This window comes from Silene latifolia, chromosome 7, assembly GCF_048544455.1.
Source record: "Silene latifolia isolate original U9 population chromosome 7, ASM4854445v1, whole genome shotgun sequence".
In the NCBI taxonomy this organism is placed as follows: domain Eukaryota; kingdom Viridiplantae; phylum Streptophyta; class Magnoliopsida; order Caryophyllales; family Caryophyllaceae; genus Silene; species Silene latifolia.
This window is the reverse complement of record NC_133532.1, coordinates 15,239,270-15,264,941: the sequence shown is the minus strand read 5'-3', so window position 1 is coordinate 15,264,941 and position 25,672 is coordinate 15,239,270. Positions and strand designations below refer to the sequence as shown.

The window sequence follows — 25,672 nt, the reverse complement described above, 5'->3', positions numbered from 1 at the left end:
ATGACAAACGGCGAAGGTAGTACCAAAATCGATGCCTCTTCCCCGTACTATCTTGGTCCACAAGATAAACCGGGTGACTCTATCACCCCTATTCGTCTCACGTTAGACAATTTCGATGAATGGGCTCATGACATTCGTGTTGCCTTAAAGTCTCGTCGTAAGTACGTTTTCGTTAATGGTACCATTAACGAACCTAAAGCACCGTGCACATCCGATGACTGGGAAACCATTCATTCAATGTTAGTCTCGTGGCTGAGAACCACGATTTCTCCCGAGGTACGTTTGCTTCTCCCTAAATACGAAAACGCAAAACGCTTATGGGACGATCTTCATGAGCGTTTTGGCGTCGTTGATGGTTCTCGAATTCAACAAATAAAGGCTCGTATTCGTGATTGTCGTCAAAATGAAAGTATGTCAGTTGCTATTTACTATGGAAAATTGTGTCAACTTTGGGACGATCTTGATCAACATGAACCGATCATAGATTGCAAGTGCTGCAACAGTTGCACGAGTAGCAAACAATACGCTGCTCGTCGTGACTCTGACCGTCTCCATCAATTTTTACTCGGTTTACTTCCCGGCCCTTATGCTTCTCTTCGCTCTGTTATTTTGTCCCAAAATCCCTTGCCCACTGTGGCTAGGGAGTTTCATATGATTAGTCAAGAGGAGAGGGTGAGGGGTATCGATAAAGCGAATGAAACTGCCACTGAAATTGCAAATTTTCATGTTAATTCCAAAACTCGACCTCCTGCAAAAGCACCCTCACAAATGAATCGGACTGAAAGACAAAAGCTTCGTTGTAACAATTGTAATCGGGATGGTCATGATAGGAGTATGTGTTTCGATTTGATGGATGAGCGACCTGATTGGTGGTATGAACAAAAAGGTCTTACTAAATCCACTTGTGGCATTTGTTCTGGTCGTGGCCGTGGGGGTGGGCCAGGTCGTGCAGGGGGGGCGAGGAGGTTACCAGTCTCGTGATGCGGGTAGTAGTTCTGCTGACACAAATGTTTCCAAGGTCGAGAGCAGCCATAATGTACAAACCTCGTCCGCCGTCAAAGAACCTGTGTCGTCTGCTTTTCTAGTCACTGTGTATGGTACGCCCTCTCACACTCATTCTGGTAAGTGGTTTATCGATACGGGATGTTCTCATCATGTCACGGGTAATTTTGATCTTCTTTGTAATGTGCGAAATATTCCTCAACGAATTGTCGGATTGCCTGATGGTATGAAAATTGGTGCCTCGAAAGTGGGTCGTGTGACCTTAACCTCGACTATTTTTCTTGAACCCGTGCTTTATGTACCTCAATTAACTTGTAATTTAATTTCTGCTTCACAATTAAGTGACGAATTTAATTGTGAATTTGTGACTAATTCGGCTTTGTGCATTATTCAGGACCGGGCTACGAGGGAGATGATTGGCACGGGTGATCGCCTGGATGGACTATACTACCTTAATCAAGCACTGTCGTCAACCGTCCTGAGCACCATAGCCATTTCATCCTCTTTTAATTTATGGCATAAGCGCCTTGGACATCCGTCTGAGCAAGTTGTTCAATTACTTCCTTTCTTTCGCAATAATAAACAGTCTTTGTCAAAGCCGTGTGAGGTGTGCCACCGAGCTAAACGTATTAGTAATAGTTTTCCGTTAAGTAATAATAAAGCTTCGTGTGCATTTGAATTGATTCACTGTGATTTATGGGGTCCGTATGACACTCCCTCATCTTCTGGTGCGCGCTATTTTTTTAACGTCGGTCGATGACTTTTCTCGGGGTGTGTGGATTTACTTGTTGAACAACAAAACTGACGTATATGCTAAGTTCATGCTATTTGTTGCTATGCTCAAAAGACAAGCTGATACAAAAATTGTTAGGAGAGATAATTAATGGGACGGAGTTCAACACATTAAAGACTTATTTCGATAGTCAGGGATATTGTTTCAGTTGTCTAGTGTTGGGACACCTCAACAAAATGGGAGGGTAGAGCGTAAACATCAACATATTCTTAATGTTGCCAGAGCCTTGCGGTTCCAAGTCGGGCTTCCTATCGAATTTTGGGGTGAATGTGCCTTAGTCGCTGCGTATTTGATAAACCGTACACCCTCTCGTATTCTCGATGGTGTGACACCGTATGAGATGATTTTTGGTCAACCCCTGGATTTTGAAAGTATACGAGTCTTTGGGTCCCTATGTTATGCTCATAATCAACAAGCTAGGGGTAACAAGTTTGCTAGTCGGGGTCGTAAATGTATATTTATGGGATATCCCTCCGGAAATAAAGGCTGGTACTTATATGATCTTGACCGACGTGATTTTTGTCTCACGGGATGTTACATTTTACGAAGATAATTTCCCATATTTGGACCCATTGCCCTCGACAGTGCCCTCGACTTCGACAAATACAGAGGTCTCGGACGATCTTGTCATTGATTGGGATAGTATTGAAGAAGACGCTAGTGATCCTACCCCCCATCCTCCACGGCCCAGGCCGGTGACCCCACTCCCACGGTTGAAGACGAGGTCCCTCCTGCGGAGATGGGTCGTGGACATCGACCCAAATCACTTCCTAAACATCTTCAAGACTATGTTGTTAATCTTCCGGGCCATGGTAGTAGTTCGTCCAGTGCATCCTCGCTCACCGTGTCATCGTCTCTCTCAGGTACGCCATATCCTTTAGTTAATTATCTTTCTAGTCACACATTATTGTCCAATTATCGTACTTACCTGGCAGCCTTGATGACGCACACGGAGCTCCGCAATTTTAAAGAAGCCGTGCAAAGTGAGGAGTGGCGTAAGGCCATGGAAGCGGAAATGAAAGCTCTTATTGATAATGGTACATGGACCATGGCTCAACATCCGCCAGGGAAGAAAGCTCTTGGTAGTAAGTGGTTGTACAAAATAAAATATAAGGCAGATTCTACTATTGAACGATTAAAAGCTCGCCTAGTCGTGTTCGGTAATCACCAAATAGAGGGGGTCGATTATGATGAGACGTTCGCTCCGGTTGCCAAGATGACCACTGTCCAGGGGCGGATCTAGGGGGCCCGGGTGGGCACGTGCCCACCATGAGATCCGAAAAATCAATAATAAGTATTTAACATAGGCTATAACATCAACAAGGTGAAATGGTGTAGTGGTAAGAGTTATGTACAAATTGTGCGGAGGTCTGTGTTCGACTCCCATTGCCTACACTTTTTTGATAAATTATCAAAGTGGAAGTAGAAGGTTATATAAAATTAAATGTTTATGTTGGTGGTGGGGTTCGAACCCCCACTGTCCTTATCAAAGTTTTCAAGGTAGTACCACTTTTACAACTCTCATTTTTGTTTATAAGAGGAATTTTAAAATTGATAAACCAGAAATTTAAGGTTATTTTTATTATATTTAAATCATGGTTTATTTTCATTCGAGTTTGTACCCTAGTATATCTATAGACTATAAGGGTATTGTATTAATTACTTTAATTATGTTTTATTTTCGAAAATTCATTCAAAATTTACTAATTTTGCATCAAGGATGTTAAAAATCCATCGTGAAATTCCATTGTTTGATAATCAATTTTTCCGAGTTTATCGCAACCATATTTTTAAAAGATATTTTCCGCGACGAAAAAAAATTGTGCCCCCCTTATAGGAAAATCCTGCGTCCGCCCCTGCCACTGTCCGTGCATTCCTCGCTATTGCTGCAGTAAAGAAGTGGCCGGTTTATCAGATGGATGTTCATAATGCATTCCTCCATGGTGATTTGGAGGAACAGGTATATATGAGGCTGCCCCCGGGTTTTCAATCCTCGGTTCCAGGGCTTGTGTGTAGGCTCCGGAAATCTTTATATGGGCTCAAGCAAGCGCCGCGGTGTTGGTTCTCTAAGCTGGGTCAGGCCTTGAAGAAGTATGGGTTCTCTCACAATTATTCTGACTACTCACTGTTCACATATGTGAAAGGTAATGTTCGATTACATGTGTTAGTATATGTCGATGATTTGATTATTTCAGGAAATGACGTGCAAGCTATCTCCAGCTTTAAAGAATATTTGAACTCTTCTTTTCATATGAAAGACTTGGGTGAATTAAAGTACTTCTTGGGTATTGAAGTGGTCGTAGTTTCGACGGCCTCTTTCTGTGCCAACGGAAGTATGCGTTAGACATTATTGCTGAAGTGGGTCTCCTCGGCTGTAAGCCGGCATCCACCCCGCTTGAGCAACGTCATCGACTGAGTTCCTCTCAAAGTAAGTTCCTTGTTGATCCTGAAAAATATCGTCGCCTCGTGGGTCGATTAGTGTACCTGGCTGTCACTAGGCTGGACCTGTCTTATACAGTACACATCCTATCTCAATTTATGAGCAAACCTCGTAAAGACCACTGGAATGCCGCATTGCGTACTGTTCGATATCTTAAAGGTAGACCTGGTCAAGGCGTCCTCTTGAGTTCTCGTGTTTCCTTGACACTCTCAGGTTGGTGTGATTCCGCCTATGGTGCTTGTTCACTTACTCGACGGTCTCTCACGGGCTGGTTTGTTTTTCTCGGGTCGTCTCCTCTTTCCTGGAAAACCAAAAAACAACCCATCGTCGCGCTTTCATCCGCTGAGGCCGAGTACAGGGCACTTGCTGCGATTACGTGTGAAGTTAAATGGCTCCGTGGCCTCCTTGAATGTCTTGGAGTGTCTCATCCCTCTCCGGTTCATATATCCTGTGATAGTCAATCGGCTCTACATCTTGCTCACAATCCTGTGTTTCATGAGCGGACCAAACACATTGAAATTGATTGTCACTTTGTTCGTGACGCCATTTAGGATGGTTTAATTGCTACGTCCCACGTCTCTACCTCGATGCAATTAGCTGATGTTTTGACCAAGTCGCTTGGCGTGTCTCGGTTTGTATTCTTAGTTAGCAAGTTGGGCATTTTGAATCCCTGTGCTCCAACTTGAGAGGGGATAACAGAGTCGTGTTTATGGGCCTTAGCCTAGTATCGTCTTATGATTGTAATGGGCTCGTAGTAATGTAACCCTAACTATCGTATGTACTATATATATTTCATAAACGTAATGGAAGAGGCAAGGTTCACGTTTCCGTAATTTAGCAACTACACTATTCCTAAAATCCTACTACAAATCCAGGTACAGCCAAAATTTCTAAGGGTTTTTTTGTTCTATTTTTATATAAGTTTATTTTTTCAATATTAAAAAACAAAGTTGTAGTAGCACATCGACAAATCCAAACTATAAGAGATTCTAGGTTCAATTCTTAGCTACAAATTTTTTTTATATTTTTTCCTTTCTAAAGATTTATATTTGTTCTTCAGAAGTTTTAGGAAATATTGTTATTTATAATTTTCAATATATATTTGCAAAATTATGAATGATGAAAGAGTTAATATTTTGTTAGTCTGACAAAATTATAAGGAGTACGATGAAAAATCATCTGCTGGCTTTGTTCCCGCTTGAGCTTAATTTGTAGTAGTGATATTTGCAAAATCACACTATTCCTAGAATCCTACTACAAATCTAGGTACAGCCAAAATTTCCAAGGATTTATGTTCTGTTTTTATATAAGTTTATTTTTTCAATATTAAAAAACAAAGTTGTAGTAGCACATTGGCAAATCTAATTATAAGAGATTCTAGGTTCAATTTTGTTCCCGCTTGTTGTATGGTAAACTAGTTGATGAGATTCAATAAGGACAGCCAACACGCTCTAGAATTGTCAGTCCGCGACCAAGCAAAGGACAACCAGTTCCAAGGTCATCATCAGGCCAATCGATGATGCTAAGTCATCGAACACAAAAGGCTAAATGATGTCGCCATATGCCATGAGGTGATCGAAAAGGACGAGATATTTCTATATACTCCGTATAATATTTCTATATCGAGCTCTCAACATTGAGGCGCTTAATGCCTTTGAATATTCAATAGTTCCTGCCATTATTGTGATTCACTTCCTCATGTTGTCATTTTAAAAAGAAAAACAATTTTTAGGGTTTTTTTAAGATAAAATTTGTCATAAGCAGAGTAATGGTTGGAGTAATGATTCGAGTATGCTGTATATAATATAGCGAGTAAGAATTACAACAAAGGACCTATGTTTAAACTCTTTTTAATCAAATGTGATAGGGGATAGATACTTATCAATCTAGGAAATTAAGATACTGTAAGTTATAATTATATATTTCCTTAACTAGATAGCAAAGTTGTAGTAGCACATTGGCAAATCCTTGAATTTAGAGATTCTAGGTTCAACTCCTGGCTACAACATATTTTTTATGTTAATTGCTTTTTATTTGTTATTATAAAATTTACCATCTTTGTAAGGTTAAGAACAACTATTTACACCTTTGTAAGGTTAAGAAAACATAAGTTATTGTCAACTTTCTTTCATTAAACGCTTTTAGTGATATGATGTTTAAACATAAGTTTTTTGTTGTAACGGAGGCGTCTCGTTACCCAATAATTAAATGATAAAGCTGATAAGAACAATAAATAACGAAGGTAAATAAAATTGACACAAAGATTTGCGTGCTTCACCAGTAAAACAGGCCAGCTACGTCCACCCTGCGAGAAGATCAAATTTCGCTTAAATTACAACTATAACTACATAATCTTTTCTTGAAAAATTAATCAAACAATTTTATTGATGGCTTAAAATTGTTCAGTTCGCCTGTCTTTCTTCTTGTGGCCGCCATTGGTTCTCTAATAGTTCTTCAGTTCTTGTTTTCTCTTCACGCCTTTTCTTATTCACCTCAAGCCTCTTTGTCTCTTCTCATGACTTGGAGATGAGGCCAGCATATCGAGCTCTCAACATTAAGGCACATAATTATGTTTTTTCGATAATCTTGGAACTTTTTCGTCATTTCTTGTTTGTTCATGTTCTTTAACTCCATGGCGCACCTCTTTGTTCCTGCCATTAGTGTAATTCACTTCTAAAAACAGATTATAATTTGTGACTTGTATTTGTGTAAAAGTTTCCTAGATAGGAAGGGAGCTTACGTTTAAACTCAATAACTGGGGATACTTAATCATCTAAAAAAGTACTCCCTCTGTCCCGGTCATTTGTTGTACTTTTCCATTTTTGGGTGTCTCAGTCATTTGTTGTCCTTTCTATTTTAAGAATGCACTTGATGAGTAATTTTGATCATTCTCATTCAATTTGTTCCACTTGTCATTTAGTTATTGGTCTTTTCCTCATTCCTTGGTCTTTGTGCCAAAACGAAAGGACAACAATTGACCGGGACGGAGGGAGTACAATATATCTAATATATTTCCTTGAAATAAACAACAAAGTTGTAGTAGCACATTGGCAAATCTTCGAACTTAGAGATTATTTTTATCGCTTTTTCCAACAATCGGCAAATTCAACCGAATACGATCCGGTTCTACTGATCCGATGCCTACCATTCTATCGAATCTTTTATGTTACAGTCTTACAGATGAAAGGAGTACTATTTTCCTTTTTTGAAAGCATGCATGTTAAGTTAATATTTTAAATTTCCTAAAACTAAACAACAAAGTTGTAGTAGCACACCGGCAAATCTTCTATGTTTGAGATTCCAGGTTCAACTCCTGGCTACAACTTATTTTTAAATTTAATTTAAATTCAGTCGGTAACGTAATTACTTAATGAGGTGAGTTTAAGAAGGCTATCGAGACGACAGACGAGTAGCCCTTGGAGCCTAGGGGTAGAAGATGTAATTCAGTTTCTTACCAACTTTGTTTCTAGTTCGTGTTGTCTTGTTATAAGCGCGGAGGGGACACCATAGCTTATCATATTCCAAAAACAATTGGTCTCCCTTGTGACGGGTTATCATTTGTGACGGATATTTTGTGAGATAAAATGGTAACAAAATGGGTTAGTGGAGAAAGGGGACCACATGAATAGTGTTGCAGAGAGAGAAAAAGTGGGTACATTGTGAGGTAAAATGGTATCCGTCTTCAGCTTGTGACGGATATGTCATGTCTTCAATGAGAATTTGTGTTCCAAAAATGTGTAGAAACAGTAGGATAATACAGTACACTCTCTTGTAAACGATTTTCCACAAGCTATAAGCTATTTTGGCCATCCTTTGTATATTTATAAGATACTAGTTGTTGCGCCGCGCCCTCCCGGGCGCGGAGCCCCAATTTGAACAACCTTTTATAAAATCCCGTCAAAATACCGTGTAAGTGACGTGCGTTGTGTATAGAATAGTTTGTGAATTATTTTGCCAATCTGGGTCAAACCATGTAGCGGCCATATTGGCAGCGTAACTGCCTTATTGTGGGTAGGCATCATCGCATAGGAAGAAAGTCATAATAAAGGTATGAATATACATGATAGATAGGATTATGAATTTATGATGGGACAAAGTAGGGAATGTATATAAGGAGAACAAGGTAGTTTATTAAAATAAATGTGGATGCTTCTTGGATTTCGTGTGGTAACCATGCAGGAATTGGGTTTAGGTTGAGGAACCATAACGGTATGTGGACGGGTGGCGGATGGAAGACTATTTTTGCTGAAGGCCCTTTATGTGCTGAGTTGATTGCTATCCGGATTGCCCTCTGTTACTCCTTGGAAGCGGGTCGGACCAATGTCATGCTTGCTACTGAGTGTGCGCAAGCTAGCAATCTCATTACCTTGGACATTGTGGAATCGTCTCGACTTACAAACCTCATATATGATTGCAGGGCGCTAAAGGATCGCTTCCAAGCTTGCAAAATTTCCTTCGAAGATAGACGATACTAACCTTATTGCAGATATGTTAGCCAAGCATGCTAGGCTATGCATGGATGATAGTGGAGCCCTCCATGTTTTGAACAGACCACCGCAATGGATCGCTCACGCGAGTCACGCCTTATTAGTAGAAGCCCTCTAGTCGCATCTGTTTTCCCTACGTTATTGTGTTGTTTCTTTTTTATTATCTGTTATTATGTCCCTAGATTGTATCTCCCTCGTGGTTTTTTTAGCTTTCTTCCTTGGATTTCTGCTGCTAGGCGGTTCTATTTTGTGGTTCTTATTGGTAAGCCTGTATGATGGCATCTTGAAATCCTTGATTTTCTTTTACCTTTCTCATCCGCAAGGATGGTATAGATTGATTTTCGATCAATCTAATTTCTTTACCTTAACACAAAAAAAAAATCTTTAATTTTTCTTTTACCTTTCTCATCCGCAAGGATGGTATAGATTGATTTTCGATCAATCTAGTTTCTTTACCTTATCAAAAAAAATTTACAGAAAAATTAGTTACTTATACACAATAGATAGGGTACATCTAGTAGCTATATGTTACTCCGTACTAATTACCTGCTACTGCCAGGAATTAGCTGCTTTTTTTTTGCTTCCGCTACTGCCAGGAATTTGGTATTGTGAGTAATATGGTATGATTTTGAAGTAAACGGCAAGAACCATACGATGTTCAGTACGTCATGGATACTCAGAAAGCATTGTAAAGGTGCACGATACAACACACGGTAGTAAAACACGTCATGAGTATTGCAAGTATAAATAGGCGCGGCTTTTAATACTGTTACCGTCAGTAAGTATTGACATACAAACGACCTGCCTCCTACTCACCAACTAATCTGTAGCTCAAGGAGAAACAGTACAAGGAGAATGAAAAGTTGCTAGAAAAGAAGATAATGTGCACACCGAGAAACTATACTAACTTTAAAAAATTATGAACCTCTCCTCCTAGGACATTCCCGCATGTGGATAGAAATTTGCACTCCACATGAAGCTTGTTTAACCCATAAGCCTAGTAACGATCTTGAGAGTTGTAATAAATATAAGAATCTAGTTAACATCCAAAGCATCCAATAGGTTGTCGTCAAACTTGAGTTTCTGCTCGAACTCGGATATAATGCTGCAAAAACAATAGTAAGATTCTTGTTATTTAAACCAATAAGTACATATGAGACGATCAACAAGTGAAGCATGAAAAGAATAAACACATGTATAACAATCCTACGACACACGATATAAGCTACAACACATTAGTCTTAAAAACCTCTAGAATATTTCTTATTCTTGGACAATAAAGGAAGATTTTGTTCGGGGGAGAAGAAAAATAAGAAAGCGTCGCGATTTTTAAGTTTCCTAATAGAGTTTTATATAGCATCTCATATCCTCCCTCTTCCAAGCTTGGTTTTCAAACTAACTTTTCAATAACCATAGTTAGGCGTATAATAATATAAATAAGGCAAGCTTTCTGCTTGTGTACCCTGAGCCTGTGCAGAGAAGAGAAGCATTACGAGAGATACAATACTTAAAGAACCCAATCAAAAAATTAAGAAGACAAAATGACCAAGCTCACCATATATTGCACATCTGCACCATCTGAACCAAAAACACTATGTTGTTCATCCCATTCACCAGATGATTCAAACCCTGCCAATTTAAGATAAAGGAACATGAGACCCATGCAATATGGAACAATTTCACACATACAAGGACAATGACACATTACCTGAACAATAATAGCCATAACCCGTGGCAGGAGGATAGTATAAGCTTGGATCAACCGTGTCATAAGAGAATTAGAGTTCCATATGAATTTGGAAACGATTCCCAATTCCTAAGATGTTCAATTCACAATAAATTAGGTAGGCAACCAAACAAACACTAATAGTACGGAGTACAAGTGCACAATTGCATCCACCCAAACCTAACAAAACAAATTCAAACTGACAGAACTTGATACAACTTGGTAAACTAAATAATTCAACTTCTGTACAAATTACAAACATGTTAATTTCATCAAGTTCAGCAGAGATAATGCTGAATTAATTGCAATTTAAAAAAAAAACATAATAAATCGCAAAATAATTATACAAGGATAGAACAGAAAAATTGAGACATACCGATGAAGGATAGAGAGGCGAAAGAGTCTTAATCGACATTTAATTAATTGATTGTATGATTATTGTCTATCAAATATGAAGATAATAATTGAGGAATTGAAGATGAACACAAAACAAAAAAAAAAAACCCTCGAAAAATAAATTAAAAAAGAAGTTGAAATAGGAGAAAAGGAAAGAGAGACAGGGTGATGAGAGTAATAGGAATCACTGGAGAGATAAAAAGAACGAGGAAGTCTGTTTTGACACGGTTTAAATATCCAATATCTATATCACGAAAGAGCTTAATATTCTTCCTCAACAGATTTGATCGTCCTAGAAAACAACAATAAATAGGCTGCTAAATCGCTCTCCTCTTAGGAGTTATGGGAAAATTCCCTCCTAATTAAATGGTAACCAAAACACAAATCTACGAATAACCCATTACGATCTCTTGAGGAATACAGACAACTCGCCCCTTTAACCCGACATAAAAATAGCCAACAACAAAATTACTTAAGAACAACAATAAATAGCCTGTTAAATCGCTCACCTCTTAGGAGCTTAGGAGATTTAAGAGCATCATTCACTAATTAAATGAGAGCCAAAACTTGTAGATATTTACACACAAAGACGACAACACTAATCAGAAGACAAGTAGAACAACAAACCATTACGACCGCTCCAAGAATTTCACATTTGTCGACCGAGAATTCCCAAGCAAATAGAACTAACACCAACAGCAAGGAGAGAAAGACCGTAAATTAAACAAATCAACAAATTTAGCAACAAACATCGTTCTGATTCACTAACCTTTCAAAAGCACTAAAAGCAATTCCAGCAAACCCCGAATTTGAAGGAGAACATAGTAAACAACAAAGGGAATCACCTAAGAATCAACTAAAGATATATCAAACCAAGATTATTGATGATAAAATCAAAATAAGAAAGCTGCAAAATTATTGACCATAAAAATGGAAATAGGATGAGACTCTTTCACAAAGTAACGAACAAAAAATAAGGTAAGATGAGATACCCGAGAAGGCGCTGGTTTGTCGAATTGGAGCTGAAGGGAACCACTCAGGTCGAATCACCGGACTCAATTGTTGCAATAAGCTGCACAATTTAGCAAACAAACACAGGTTTATAAGTAGAAGGCCAACGGAGAACGAAAAACAAACACCTAATATTGTGAAAAAAAACGTCTGGACAAATGTGGAAGCTCATTAAAGGAAACCGGACAGCAACCTGCAAATACTCAGTTCGGTAGCAAAAAAAAGAGGGGCAAACGGTAATGGGACACGGTAAAATGAGCAGGGAGACAACTGGAGAAAAAAATATATTGCTGACCTTTTTAGGAGAATTAAACAAAGCTCCAACTTGAGAAAAAGTTATATTGTTGACCGCACTTCCAGCCCCAATAAATAATTGGCCTAGAAACTCAAAAACACAATAGTAAACGACAAGGAGAAACATGTAGACAATTGAACCTCCAAAATGAAACATACAACCAACTGAACAATCAAACGAGCTAAATAAAACATCAAACTACACAAACAGTAAAGATACACAATACACCAACAATAAGGAAAGTGAATACCTCGAAACCAACAATGAATTGATAGGCAAATCGCTTACCTTTACCTTTTAGAATCGAATCAGAAGTTGGAAAAGATTCCAGCCCCAGGAGCATCTCCATGGCTCCAATCAACTGACTAAAATACGAAAATGAGAAAGAGGAAGAGGTTAATAATCTAATCTAATATAAAAAGGGAGGAGGGAAGAGAGAGGGGGGGACTAATAAACAACGAGAGAAAGGAAAAACCCAGGAAACGATGAGTAAACTAACCAACAACAACAAGAAGAATAAGATAGATAATGGAAATAAGGAAAAACCCCATATTAAACAAGAGTAAACTAACCCAAAAAGGATAAAGGAAGTCGTGTATGGCCCAGAAAAAATCAGTCGCATGCATCATTAGCAGCACCACCATCGTAAAAGTTGGATGAGATTCCAAACCCAAAAGGTGATTCGACATGTCAGAGGCCGGCTAAAAGACACCCTGGCAATTTGTAAGCTAAGGATTGAAGTCTATGGTTGTAAAGTGTACCACTTAGAAATCTAGAAAAGACATGTTGATCGCAACACGAAAATACCCAGTGTCAACAGGCTAAAATATATATGCAAGTGACTAACCAGCGAAGTACATTGACCTGCCACTCATAGCAAGCACCGCGTCAAAATCCATTATTCCCTTATTCATATTAACAACCTTGACAAACGTTGAATCCCAGCATGTTCCCAACCATATTCGGTTCCTATATCAAAATGAAACTCAGTGGTTAAACCAAAAAGCAGCAGAGATAAGCGAATATTCATACATTAGTGTTGGTGACCCAATCACCATACTCAGCAACGACACCTCATACCTATTACCATTACACACACCAAGTATTGTTGCAGCAATTAAAATGAGGCTCGATTGCCGCCTTGTACTCCCGATCTCCAGAATTAACGACAACTGCAATTAGAACAACAAAGAACAAAATTTAGAACCTTAAAACGAATACAACAATACTAATAGTGACACAGTAACAAGAATAAAGCAGTAAAGGCAATGATGATAATAATAACAATATTTTCCGCCTCAAGCCACTCCCCAACAACAACCTCATGCCCCGTAAGCAAATACCCGGAAATCCTATACTCAAAAACAATGAAGAGTTCGACAGCCACACATCCCCCACCATCATCAGTCACCACCACAACCACAACCACAACCACAACCACAACCACAACAACAACAACAACAACAACAACAACAACAACAACAATAATAAGCTCCGAACAAAAACGCTGAGACTAATAAACTCCAAACAAGGACGAGCAACAATGAATAATAATAACAATAATAATCTAAACTATTTGCATGTTTAGATCAAACAACAACCAAGAACAACCAATATCCAACAAAGGAATCATTATAACATCCTAACAAAAATAATAATTAAATCAAACTGAAATGAAATTTTGAGGAAATACCTTGAAGGGGATCATCGATTTTTCGATTTGGATGAGATCTAGGGTTTGCTGACAGAGAAGCATTGAGAGAGTGGATGAGAATGAGCGGGTTAGAAAGTGGTTGTGAGTTAAAGGAGAAATGGAGGGAGGGGATCAAAAGTGAAAATCTAACGGCAGAGGGGAGACTTGGCTGTGCACTATTCATTGCTACAGTGCAGCCAAGTTCTCCCTTTTAAAAGGTAAGGATATATCACAAATATTTGTAACCGAATGGGTGTGAGACTGTGATCTGCCGTGAACATAAGGTTGCCCATCTCCTGGGCCTTCCAATTTTACATATCGTTTTATAATAAAATCTTTCAATTAAATAACTCGCAACATTGTCGGTCGCAAAACTCCGAACCCCATCATCAAGTTACACATTCCGCTCTCGGCTTTCGGGTTACTGATAGATTTGCTGATTTGATCCGCCGCTTCAGTGGCCGCAATGCCGAGCATCACCAGCCTCAGCCCGTATATATATAATCAACGTGATATGGAGGAGAGGTTTATTGAGGCTTTTGAAATGAGTTATTGGTCACTTGAAATGAATGATGATCGGTTGTTTTTACTTTAATTTCGTATTCTAGGTTAGAATTTGTGTAAATTACAGTGGCTTGTAAATGCTCTTTGAATTGTGAAGGATATGATTAACAACTTTGTTGCATGGCTTGTACAAGGCTCTATGATTTTTTAGGATATATAAGATTAAATCCAACCATCTGAAATTCTAACTTCAACTCTTGACTACGGCAAACGTTTCCCTTTTTTCCCCACTCTAATGGACGACTCAGAACCTAGCTACTTTGCTAGTGTAAATTATGAATTATGAATTTCGTTTTTTATTATACGGACTTCTTCATAATCTTCTATTGTACGTCTATACGATTTTACAACTCGAAATATCAGGCTCGATACTAGGGGTAAAATCTTAAAATTTTATGAGCCGAACTTTGACCGAGCCAATCTCGAGTTGCTCGCGAGCTGTCTCGTATCATTAACGGCCCTACTCCCAAGTTGTCTCCAACTCGAACCGATTGCTCTAACTTCTCTAAGCCAAGGCGAGCCCCCTGTCTTTCTTCTTGTGGCATTCAATCTACATAGTATAAAAGTTGGGTTTTTCTTTGGCTTCTGATTGGCTAATGGATTTGAGAGAATTGGGTGTATATGGGATCCCCCATAATTTATACAACATTTAATTACTCTCTCTCATCTCCTCTCATCAACTCAATTTCTATTCAGATTAATCTTAATCATATATTCATATTCATATGTTAAAAAGCTTATGATAAAAAAAAAATTAAATACATTCAATCTTACACTAAAGATAAAATAAATGGAAATTTTGTACAAAAAATTAATACAAATTGGATAGTTAGGTTCCTTACTTTTCTTCAGAAGCTTTTACCTTCATTTTTTCTAAAACAAATCTTCATTGAACATTATACGTAGTAGAAAATAATCAAGTTATTTCAACAAAAAAAAATATCAATCAAGTTAATTTGTCTTTATTATATGACATTTATGATTGATCAGATTTTTGTCATTAATTAAATTATTAAAAAAATAATTAAAATAATTATTTTATTTTTCTAAATGATCAAATATTTAATAACCAGCAAAAAAAATAAAGTTGCGTATATAAGCCATTCTTTATTTAAAATAAAAAAATATTAGAAACATTTTAAAGGAAAAAAAATAAAAAGAATGAAATTTTTGTTGAAATCGAAATAATTTAACTATGGTTCATGACACAAACACAATAATCATCAGAAAATAATTATGGAAAATAATTTAAATAGTTGTCCAAAAATAAAGTATATTTAAATTGAAAAAAAATTAAAATACTAAAGTACCTCATTAATATAGAAAAAAACTAAATATAAAAATGCTAAAAAGGAAAAAGTCTTAAAAACAGATTTAAATTAAAAAAAAAAAAAAGAATATTTTCTTGGAACACAAATACAGGGATGATTTAATACTAAGAAGAACATCAGATCTACGATAAAGAGTATAACAAAAGTGGCGAAAATATACTAAAACAAGAAAAAAGATAAATAATAATCATTAAAGTGTGAAATTATAGTTAAAAATGAAAATTTTAACATAAAATAATACACCACCTCTTTTGAAATTAGCTTTTCAAAAATTATGGAGACCCAGATACAATGAGCAATAGATCTACAAATTTCGAGGCACAACAACGCAAATATATGATTATTCGCATTGATCACGCTAGAATCATGTTCTAATAGAGTGAAATGGGAAATACGTGCGATTGATTTGAAATGTTGGATGAGTAGTAACCGTCTTATGCTACTGTGGAGGCGGAGTGATTGGGGAGGGAGAAGGGATGTGGAATGTTGTGAAGTAGTGGACAAATGTTTACAATTAGGCTAATTAAAGAACAAAGGCCGATTAACATTATAGGTAGTAAGAGGATAACATTAGGATGGATAATTTTTGAGATAGAGATAGTCAAAGAAAGGACGCAAGATGAAAAGCCGGATAGTAATTGTCAGAGGAAGAGGGCGGCTGCGGGGTATAGGTAATATGAAATAGGGTAAAATTCTTAGAAAAAGTTGATTTATGTATTTATATATCATAAATTATAGTGTAAGACGGTCTGATACGGTGAGACAATCCACTTTTGTAAAAAATTTGTTCATTTATTGTTAAAATCGTCCTTTCTTCCTAAATTATATGTACATTAACGATGAAAACCATATTATGTCATCAGAATGAAAAAGGTTAATTAAATTATATGTATGTCGAATTTTCAATTATAGACTTACTTATATTATCACGACATTCACATTTAGTAACGCTCATTTATATGCTCTCGAGTCCGGCCTGTATCCAATAATAGCGCATGTTATTATGACCCGTGCATTTTTTTGCACGGGTTTAAAACTAGTTGGTTCTCTAATAATTGGAGATGAGGCCAGCATATCGAGCTCTCAACGTTGAGGTGCATAATGCCTTTGAATATTCGATAATCTTCAACTTCTTCGTCATCTCTTGTTTTTTATGTTCTTAAACTCCATGGCAAATGACCTTTTACTCTATTGTGATTCGCTAAATCGCTTCCTTACGTCGTAATTTCTAAGAACAAAATATAAGGGTAAGCGGGTAGATGTGTTTGTATAAAAGTTTCCTAAAAAGGAAGGGAGCTTGTGTTTAAACTCTTTTTAATCCTAACCCTTATAGTATGATGATACTTAATCATCTAGAAAATTAAATTATATCTAATATATTTCCTTGAATTAAATAAGAAAGTTGTCATAGCACATTGGCAAATCCTCTGACTTAGAGATTTAGGTTCAATTCCTGGCTACAACATATTTCTACTTTTACATTTATACAGGGAGTAATAAATATTCTAGCAAACTTTGAGACTTTTCGACTAGCTCGACCTATTTTACAGATAGGTCAAGAAGCTTGCTACGTTTATTAGCGAAGAAAAGAGTCATGACCTGATGAACTTAGCTATAGCAATGAAGCTGGTATCATGTACGGCTGTACGGATTCTTTAAAAATCCTTAATCAAAGCATCAATGGCATTTCTAATCTCAAGTGTACAAGCTTATTAGCATCTTGCATTGTCAAGCACAAGATTTATTTAAACAAAACATGAGGCTAAGTTGATGACTGAAATGTTATATCGACCCCTTGAACTCAAATTATGAATTTCGTTTTTTTTATACGGAGTACTTTATAATATTCCATCATATTATTGTCAGAATCTCGATTCATATCTTACGTTAGTATGATTTTACGACTCGAAGTAAATACCAGGCTCAATCTCGATGTTACGAGTAAAATCTTCAAATTTTAAGATCTTATGTTCAATTATTTTGAAATAATCGTTCGAATCATAACACAATTTAACGATCTTGCGACTTGACGGCCCTATTCTCACTTTTCTCAGAGAATCGAGATTGTACGCAATTTAAACGGGATATTAATGAGCAATTTTCTTATATTAATAAGCTTTATGTGATAGAATAATCTAAAAAAAATAGGTAAATATAAAAACGTGTAAATGGGACATATATTTTTTTTTTGTAGAGATCATTGTTATAAGAAACCGAAAGGAAGTTTTCGTATAAGATGACGAACATGATAACGTCTCAAACTTAATCTTTCAAACCCGGCTACAAATCTACAATAGGTGGGTAGCATTACAACTAAATTCATGAAATCAAATCACGACTTTTTTAAACTTAATCGTTCAAATAAATTATGAAACCTAATACATGTATTTATAGTACCGAAATCTTATGATAACAATACATGTATTTATAGTACCGAAATCCAAACCCTAATACTGTAAACCCTACACAATAGCCGGCCCTAATGGGCCTAATATCCTAATAGATACACATCCCCATCCAATCGATTAATATTGGATATCACAAATATTTGTAACCGGATATGCATGATCTGCCCTGAACATAAGGTAAGCCATCTTATGGGCCTTCCAATTTTACATATCTTTTTATATTTCCTTGAAATAACCAACGAAGTTGTAGTAGCACATTGGCAAATCCTCGAGTTTAGAGTTTCCAGGTTCAACTCCTGGCTACAACATATTTTTTTCCTTTTTTAAACCGCAAACACCAATTCACAAAAAAAGGTTTGTTCAATAACACTCTAAACTTCTCTGTCAATTGCTTTTTATCATCCTTTTATTTGTTCTTCTTATCAAAAACTTCTGTCAATGGACGCAAACTTTCCTAGTAGTCTAGTACCTGACCCAACTCCACGGAACATGGCTTAGTAAAGCTTTTTTTCGACGATGTATTGGTTGTGTATGCTTTTCTTGTAGGACGATTTTAAAGTGGAATCCAGTAATACAATTGCGTTTTCATTGTGAATTTTCATCCACCCCCCTACTAAGAGAATAAAAACTCTTAGTAGTTTTCCCGCCTAAGAAAATAACTCTCAAAACTATATATGGAAACAATATTACATTTATATTTACCTCTTTTACAAAAAACAGTTATTATCCCTAATTTATTAGTATATAATCATTTCCATAAATGTTATCCTTCATCAGTTACACTCTAAAGTTACGCAAATCTCCTTTTTATAGTATTACTAGTATAGATCCCGCGCAAATGCGCGGTTTTTTAGATAGAAATATTAGAGAATTTAACAATTATACTATTGGTATTTAAGTGCATTTGAAATTTAATTATAAAATTTACTATTAATAATATTATGTATTAAGAGCTAGAAAAGAGATTGTTCAACACTTTTATTCCGTATAAGATTGTCAGTAACTTTGTTTTAAAAAAAAATTGTTTTTAATTATATCATTATATCCACTAAAGGCGTTATATAAATAACTAAAAAAAATTAACCAAAATTTAAGTTTTCTTATAGCATGGAGCAAAGACGATAAATATTAAATTAAAGTGTAAGAAAAAATTTATCATAAGTTTTTCTTCTTAGAAGTAATAACAATTATTTATGAATACTCTTAACCTACGTTTGTATCAAAAGATAGAAAAATAGAACTAATTAGAAAATGTTTCTTAAAAAAATATTCTTGGCCATAATGTTTAGTTTTAAAAATAATAATAATAATAAAATATTTCTATCACATTGTACATATAATTAGTGTAATTTCATGTATGTAATAAAATAAGAATATCATATTAATATGTCTATGCAAATTTAAAAAATATCATCCCCTTTTTTAAATGGTATATAATTATTGTATGAAATTAATCAGTATGATCCAGTTGTAGATATGATATTATGAAGCCCATTTATAACATAAGTCAAAATTAATCAGGATGACCCAGTTGTATATATGATGTTATGAAGCCCATTTATAGCCTAATTCATTTAGGCGGGAAAACTTTAGAGATTTCTTATTCTTTTAGTTTAAGGGGGATGTTAAATAAAAAAATTAACCGAAATTTAAAGGTTTCACATAGTATTAAGCAAAGATAGATAATAAGTTAAAGTATAAGGAAAAAAATAGGCTAGAATAGGTTAGAATTATAAATTTACTAAACTAAACAGTTAGGCCCAATTGTACATATGACATAATTTAAGCCCAATTATAGAGTAATTTTCATTTAGGCGGGAAAATATTGAAGATTTCTTATTCTTTTAGTTTAAGGGGGATTCTTCATCAGTTAGACTCAAAATATGGTTTTCTATGACGTAACAATTTTTTATGTAAATAAAAAATAAAAATAATAAATATTAGTTAATTATTTATAAATTGTCTTTTTAAATGCGTAGTATACTGTTTTTACCTATTTTCGTTATAAAGTAATACGCATTTTAATTAGATCTTACATCACTTAATTTTATTTTATGTCATATCATATAACGATATAACATTATATTGTTATTTTTAATGGTAAAGTAAAAACAGTTTCAGACAAAAATAACTTATAAAGTGTGTCTTTTAGTGGTGGTAAACTTTCGTTTTCTATCTCTTACTAAGATTATATTTAGTATTCCGTACATTATAACATTAAACTCCAAGTATAGTTAATTTATACAATTAATTTAATAAGAAAATTTCTTTATAAAACAAATCTAAAAAATACCGTGTTGTAGCACGAGAACTATACTAGTTATTATTAAGGAATTATATGGGGAATTGTGTGTGTTATTAGCTTTGGCATAATATGCCTTTATAGTTACAGAATGATAACCGTATCCCACAATTAAGGCTAGGATATCGGAAATATACTAGGAATAACATAATAATAGCAACCATAAGATTTACACAATAATATATTCCTAATACCCCCCCCCCCCCCCCCTCTCAAGCTGGAGCATGGAGATCGAGAGTGCCCAGCTTGCGCAGAAGAGCAAGAAATTGCGGAGCACCCAAGGCTTTGGTAAGAATATCCGCAAGTTGATCTTTAGTAGAAACGTGAGATATAGAAATGAGCCCTTCAGTGATAGCGTCGCGCACGAAATGACAATCAATTTCAATGTGTTTTGTGCGCTCATGAAACACCGGATTACTCGCAAGCTGAAGAGCGGACTGACTATCAGAAAACACAACCATGGGCCGAGACAAAGAGACACCAAAATCAGCAAGAAGACTTTTTAGCCACTTCAATTCACACACAATATTAGCCATAGCACGATACTCGGCTTCGGTGGACAACAAGGAAACCGTGTGTTGTCTACGGGTTTTCCATGAGATAGGGGAGCCACCTAGAAAAATATACCATCCTGTAATAGAACGTCGGGATAGCGCACATGTGCCCCAATCCGAGTCACACCAACCGGTGAGCGTAAGATCACCATCAGCCCGTAAAAGAATGCCTTGACCAGGACTGGCTTTGAGATAACGAACCACTCGTAAAGCGGCATCCATATGAACGGAACGAGGTTGGTGCAAAAATCGTGACAAAATATGAACAGCATATGTCAAATCAGGGCGAGTCACCGAGAGGTATACTAACCGACCAACAAGACGACGGTAGGACTCGACATCTTTGAGAATGTCATCAGTAGCTTCATCAAGTTTGTGGTGTTGCTCGATCGGCGTAGTGGCCGGTTTGGAGCCAAGTAACCCGGTTTCAGAAATAATATCAAGAGCATATTTACGTTGAGAGACGTAAATACCTTCTGCACTTCGGGATACTTCAAGACCCAAGAAATATTTTAACACTCCCATATCCTTCATATTGAAACAAGTCCCCAAATATTCCTTAAATTGTGCAACAGCGGAAGAGTCATTACCAGCAATGACCAAGTCGTCAACATAAATAAGAGTAAAGAGACGAACATTGCCTTGCTGATAGGAAAATAAAGAGTAATCGGAGTAGGAGTAGGATTGAGTGAAACCGTAAGATTTAAGGGCAGAGGTAAGTTTAGCAAACCAACATCTAGGAGCTTGGCGAAGACCATATAGGGACTTTTTGAGACGGCAAACTTTACCTTCCTTGCCATGGTTGAAACCAGGAGGTAAACGCATATAGACTTCTTCATTCAAATCGCCATGTAAGAATGCATTATGGACATCCATTTGGTGTAACTCCCATTTATGGATAGCAGCAACAGCAAGGAAAGCATGAATCGTACCCATCTTAACAACGGGAGCGAATGTCTCTCCATAATCTAATCCTTCGACTTGGTGATTCCCGAAAACAACAAGTTTGGCTTTGAGACGCTCAATAGTGCCATCGGACTTGTATTTAATTTTGTACACCCATCGACATCCAAGAGCTTTCTTGTCTGATGGGAGGTCAGTCAATTCCCAAGTATTATTGCGTTCAAGAGCATCGATTTCTAACTTCATTGCGGCACACCAGTCAGGATCACGAATAGCTTCTTTAAATGAGGGAGGCTCAATGCCATCGGTGACTGCTGCAAGAAAGGCACGGTGTTTGGACGAAAAAGAGTCACAATTGACAAAATTAGCTAAATTGTATGGCGTACCTGAGGAGGACGTTGGAGAGCTAGGTGGGCTAGAAGAAGGGGACGGACTATGAGCGGTGTCGAAAACATAACCACGGAGGCGAGAATTTGGAAATTTAATACGTCGTCCTTTACCCATTTCGGCTGTCAATGTATCATTAAGGGACACATCAGTAGAAGCAGCTGGAGCGGCATCAGTACCCGTGGCCGAGGAGACTACCGGGTCAGGGTCAGCAGTACCCGTATCTGGTACAGGCTCGGGTTGATCACCCGTATCATCGAGCCCATTAAATGGCTCATCCGAGAGGTACGGAGTAGGAGTAGGATCCGGGATAGTCCCGGGTTGTGGGTTAGAAGCAACAGCAAACGGAAAAGAGGCTTCATGGAAAATAACATCACGAGAGACATAAAAAGATTCGGTCTCGAGGTCATAAAGCTTCCAACCTTTCTTACTACTTGGGTACCTGTTTGGGCTAAAAATAGCATAATAAGGAAGGCCCACTTAATAAAATAAAAGGCTATGGGAGGAGTGATAAGGAGGAAGGAAGCCCGTGGTTAGGAAAAGGGGGAACGGGCTGAAAGAAGACCATGGGCCCATCATAGGAGACGTCAGGATTAAGGAAAGACGAGTTAGGGAGAAGTTAGGGAGAAGTTAGGGAGATCAGGGAGAATTGGGGAAGGCGGCCGAGTATGGAAAGAATTCTTATGGAAATTATATTCCCTTTCCATAATCAAAGTAGGACATATCTAGGGTTCTTACCCTATAAATAGCCAAGGAAGCAAATCAAGAAGGACATTCAACAACACATCCGCGCACATACTTACACCAAGGCATTAACATACCCAAGCATACATCCGTCCAAGATCTTGCAGGCCTGACGCCACACGCCAGCAGGATTAGCTTTACGTTTCAGTTGTAATCATCCTCCTATTCAAGTATAGTGCGATATTTGGCAGGGTACCGTCCCTCCCGCGGTTGTTCCCACATTGGGTTTTTCGCGTCACCAAATCTCACGTGTTAATTTACATTTCGTACTTTATTTCTTTATTTACGCATCAACACACGAACAATCATACGGCCAACCAACGAGTAAGACCGCATTGACCCTAATCAATCACCTTGGTAAAAAATACCTAAACAGTTTGGCGCCCACCGTGGGGCATTGTGGTCATCAATCGTTGATACTCTAGATACACAATGGATAAGCAAGCATCGGACGCCGTGTCAGGGAGCAGACAGCCATCGCCACCACCGCTCTCTACTCAAAATCCGGCATCAACAGTGGCTACACAGGCTCCCGGACACACCCCAAGAATCATACCTACAGCAAAAACCTCTCTACCTACTAGGACTCCTGCTGTCGCAACCCAGGCCAGATCAGATAAAGGAATGTCGAGCTCAGGCATCACCCCACCACCTAGTCCCACACAAATCTTGCTCACTGGCGTAGAGAATCTCCAGAAAGCCATGGAAAACATGAGAGAAGATCAGAACAAAGCTGAAGCTGAAGCAAGAAAGAGGGACAGAGAGCTCTGGGCGCAGATAGACATCCTGAAACAGCAGTCTGCCACCCCAGCAAGCAGGGCAGACGTGGGAAGGTCTCCACTGGTAGATCTGACGCAGGGAGCATCAGGCAGCAGAAATCCACTTCGACAGATACCGGCTGAGCTGATAACGAGACTGGATCTGTCCACAATACCATCAGATGGAAGGATAACCCCACAAGGGCTGGGATACCTCACGCCGGGTAACTGGCCTGTGACTAGCTGTGTGGAAACATAAGCAGGTGGCGTCCCCGTCAGCAACCCAGCCACGATAGACCAGACACCTGGAGCAGGATCCGAGTCGAACCAAGTGAACTGGCAGCAGGGGACAGTCGTTACAACAACTCCTCTAGCAGCGGGAACACATCAGAACCTTCAAGAGCTCGGATCAGGAGGCAGTATATTGAATCAGCAGGCGGCTGATAGACGGACTCCGAACTAAGGCAGCATAACAAATCAGCAGTACTTGGAGTTAAAAGAAATACTAAGCCGGGTCCCAGGATTGTCACCCTCACTCGAGAAAGCAGCACTAGACAGCTATGCCGACTCACCATTCGTGGACACCATATCCATCACAACCATGCCAAAGGGATTCACAAATCCAAATATGCTCCTCTTCGACGGCACAGCAGATCCCTTTGATCATATAAGCCAGTACAAGCAGAAGATGATGACAGTAACAGCTGTAGGGCAAGTCCAGGAGGCTTGCATGTGCAAAGGATTTGGGTCCACCCTAGCGGTAGGCACTTCGATGGTTTGTGAGCACGCCCAACAGTCGATATCTACATTTGCGAATTGGTGAACGCATTTACTCAACGATTCGCAAGCGAAGCGAAAAACCACGAAGCACGCAGAGACCATGCAGATCATCCAAGGGGTAGGAGAGACCATAGAAGAGTACAATACTAGATTCAACAATGAAAAGGTAGCGACGAGAGTGCGATGTTTCAACAGCAGTAGAAGCCTTCAGAAGAGGCCTCCACCATGACTCCGACCTATACAAGCAGCTGACTATGCATCCCTGCTATAGTTTCGAGGCAGTGCAAGAGAAGGCAGCCGCCGCAATCAGATTGGAGGAAGATATTCTAGCCAGAGCCAGCTTACCTAGCACGCCAAGTATTTCTAGTACCTCAGCCATGGAGAAATCGGGAAGAAAGCAAACCACCAGCAAGAAGGATGAGAGGTACAGACCATATGGAAGGGGAGTCAACAGAATCGAGGAAAATCAGCAGCTCCCTACTCTAGCAGAGTATGGGTTCACTACAGGTATCGGAGGAATCCTGAAAGCACTCAGGGAAATGGGAGATGGAGTCAGGTGGCCCAACCCACCAGTAGGGGAGCAATCATGGAGAAAGGATAGCAAGAAGAAGTGTGAGTTCCACCGTGATATTGGGCACAACACTGAGGATTGATACACATTACGAAGAGAGATCAAGCGCCTGCACGAACAAGGAAAGTTGAGCCACCTATTACCACGTGGGGGCAAGCAGCAAGATAAGGTAGGCTCCGCCAAGCCTGCAGACCCACCCACGTGCACCAAAATCATAAACGTGATAACAAAGCGCTCGGACTTAAGCGGGCCGACATACTCGGCAGCCAAGAGACATGCCACCGAGACCAAAGGAGACAGGCCAGCCAAGTCTTGCATAATTTCTCACAGCGACCTACCAGCGGTCAGCTTTGATGAAGGAGATACATACGACGAACGAGAACATCACGACACACTTATTATCACCTTATCAATGGCCAATTGCACAGTCAGGAAGGTCTTGGTAGATACAGGAAGCTCGGTCAACCTAATCATGCTGAAAACCATAGAAAACATGGGATTCAGCGAGAAGGATTTGCGAAGAAGAC

At 38.2% G+C, this 25,672-nt stretch overlaps 1 protein-coding gene and 1 long non-coding RNA gene across 2 annotated transcripts; one reads left to right on the top strand and one right to left on the bottom strand.

The window, feature by feature from the left end:
• LOC141589771 (uncharacterized) lies at positions 1–981 on the top strand. Its single transcript, XM_074410395.1, has one exon. The coding sequence runs from the start codon at positions 1–3 to the stop codon at positions 979–981; it is 981 nt and encodes a 326-aa protein (XP_074266496.1).
• A 9,160-nt stretch (positions 982–10,141) lies between these two features.
• Positions 10,142–10,488, bottom strand: LOC141590918 (uncharacterized). The gene is made up of 3 exons (XR_012520546.1): positions 10,431–10,488; positions 10,278–10,351; positions 10,142–10,191 (listed from the first exon to the last, which is right to left on the bottom strand). It is a non-coding gene; the product is annotated as an uncharacterized LOC141590918 (long non-coding RNA).
• Positions 10,489–25,672: the final 15,184 nt, after the last annotated feature.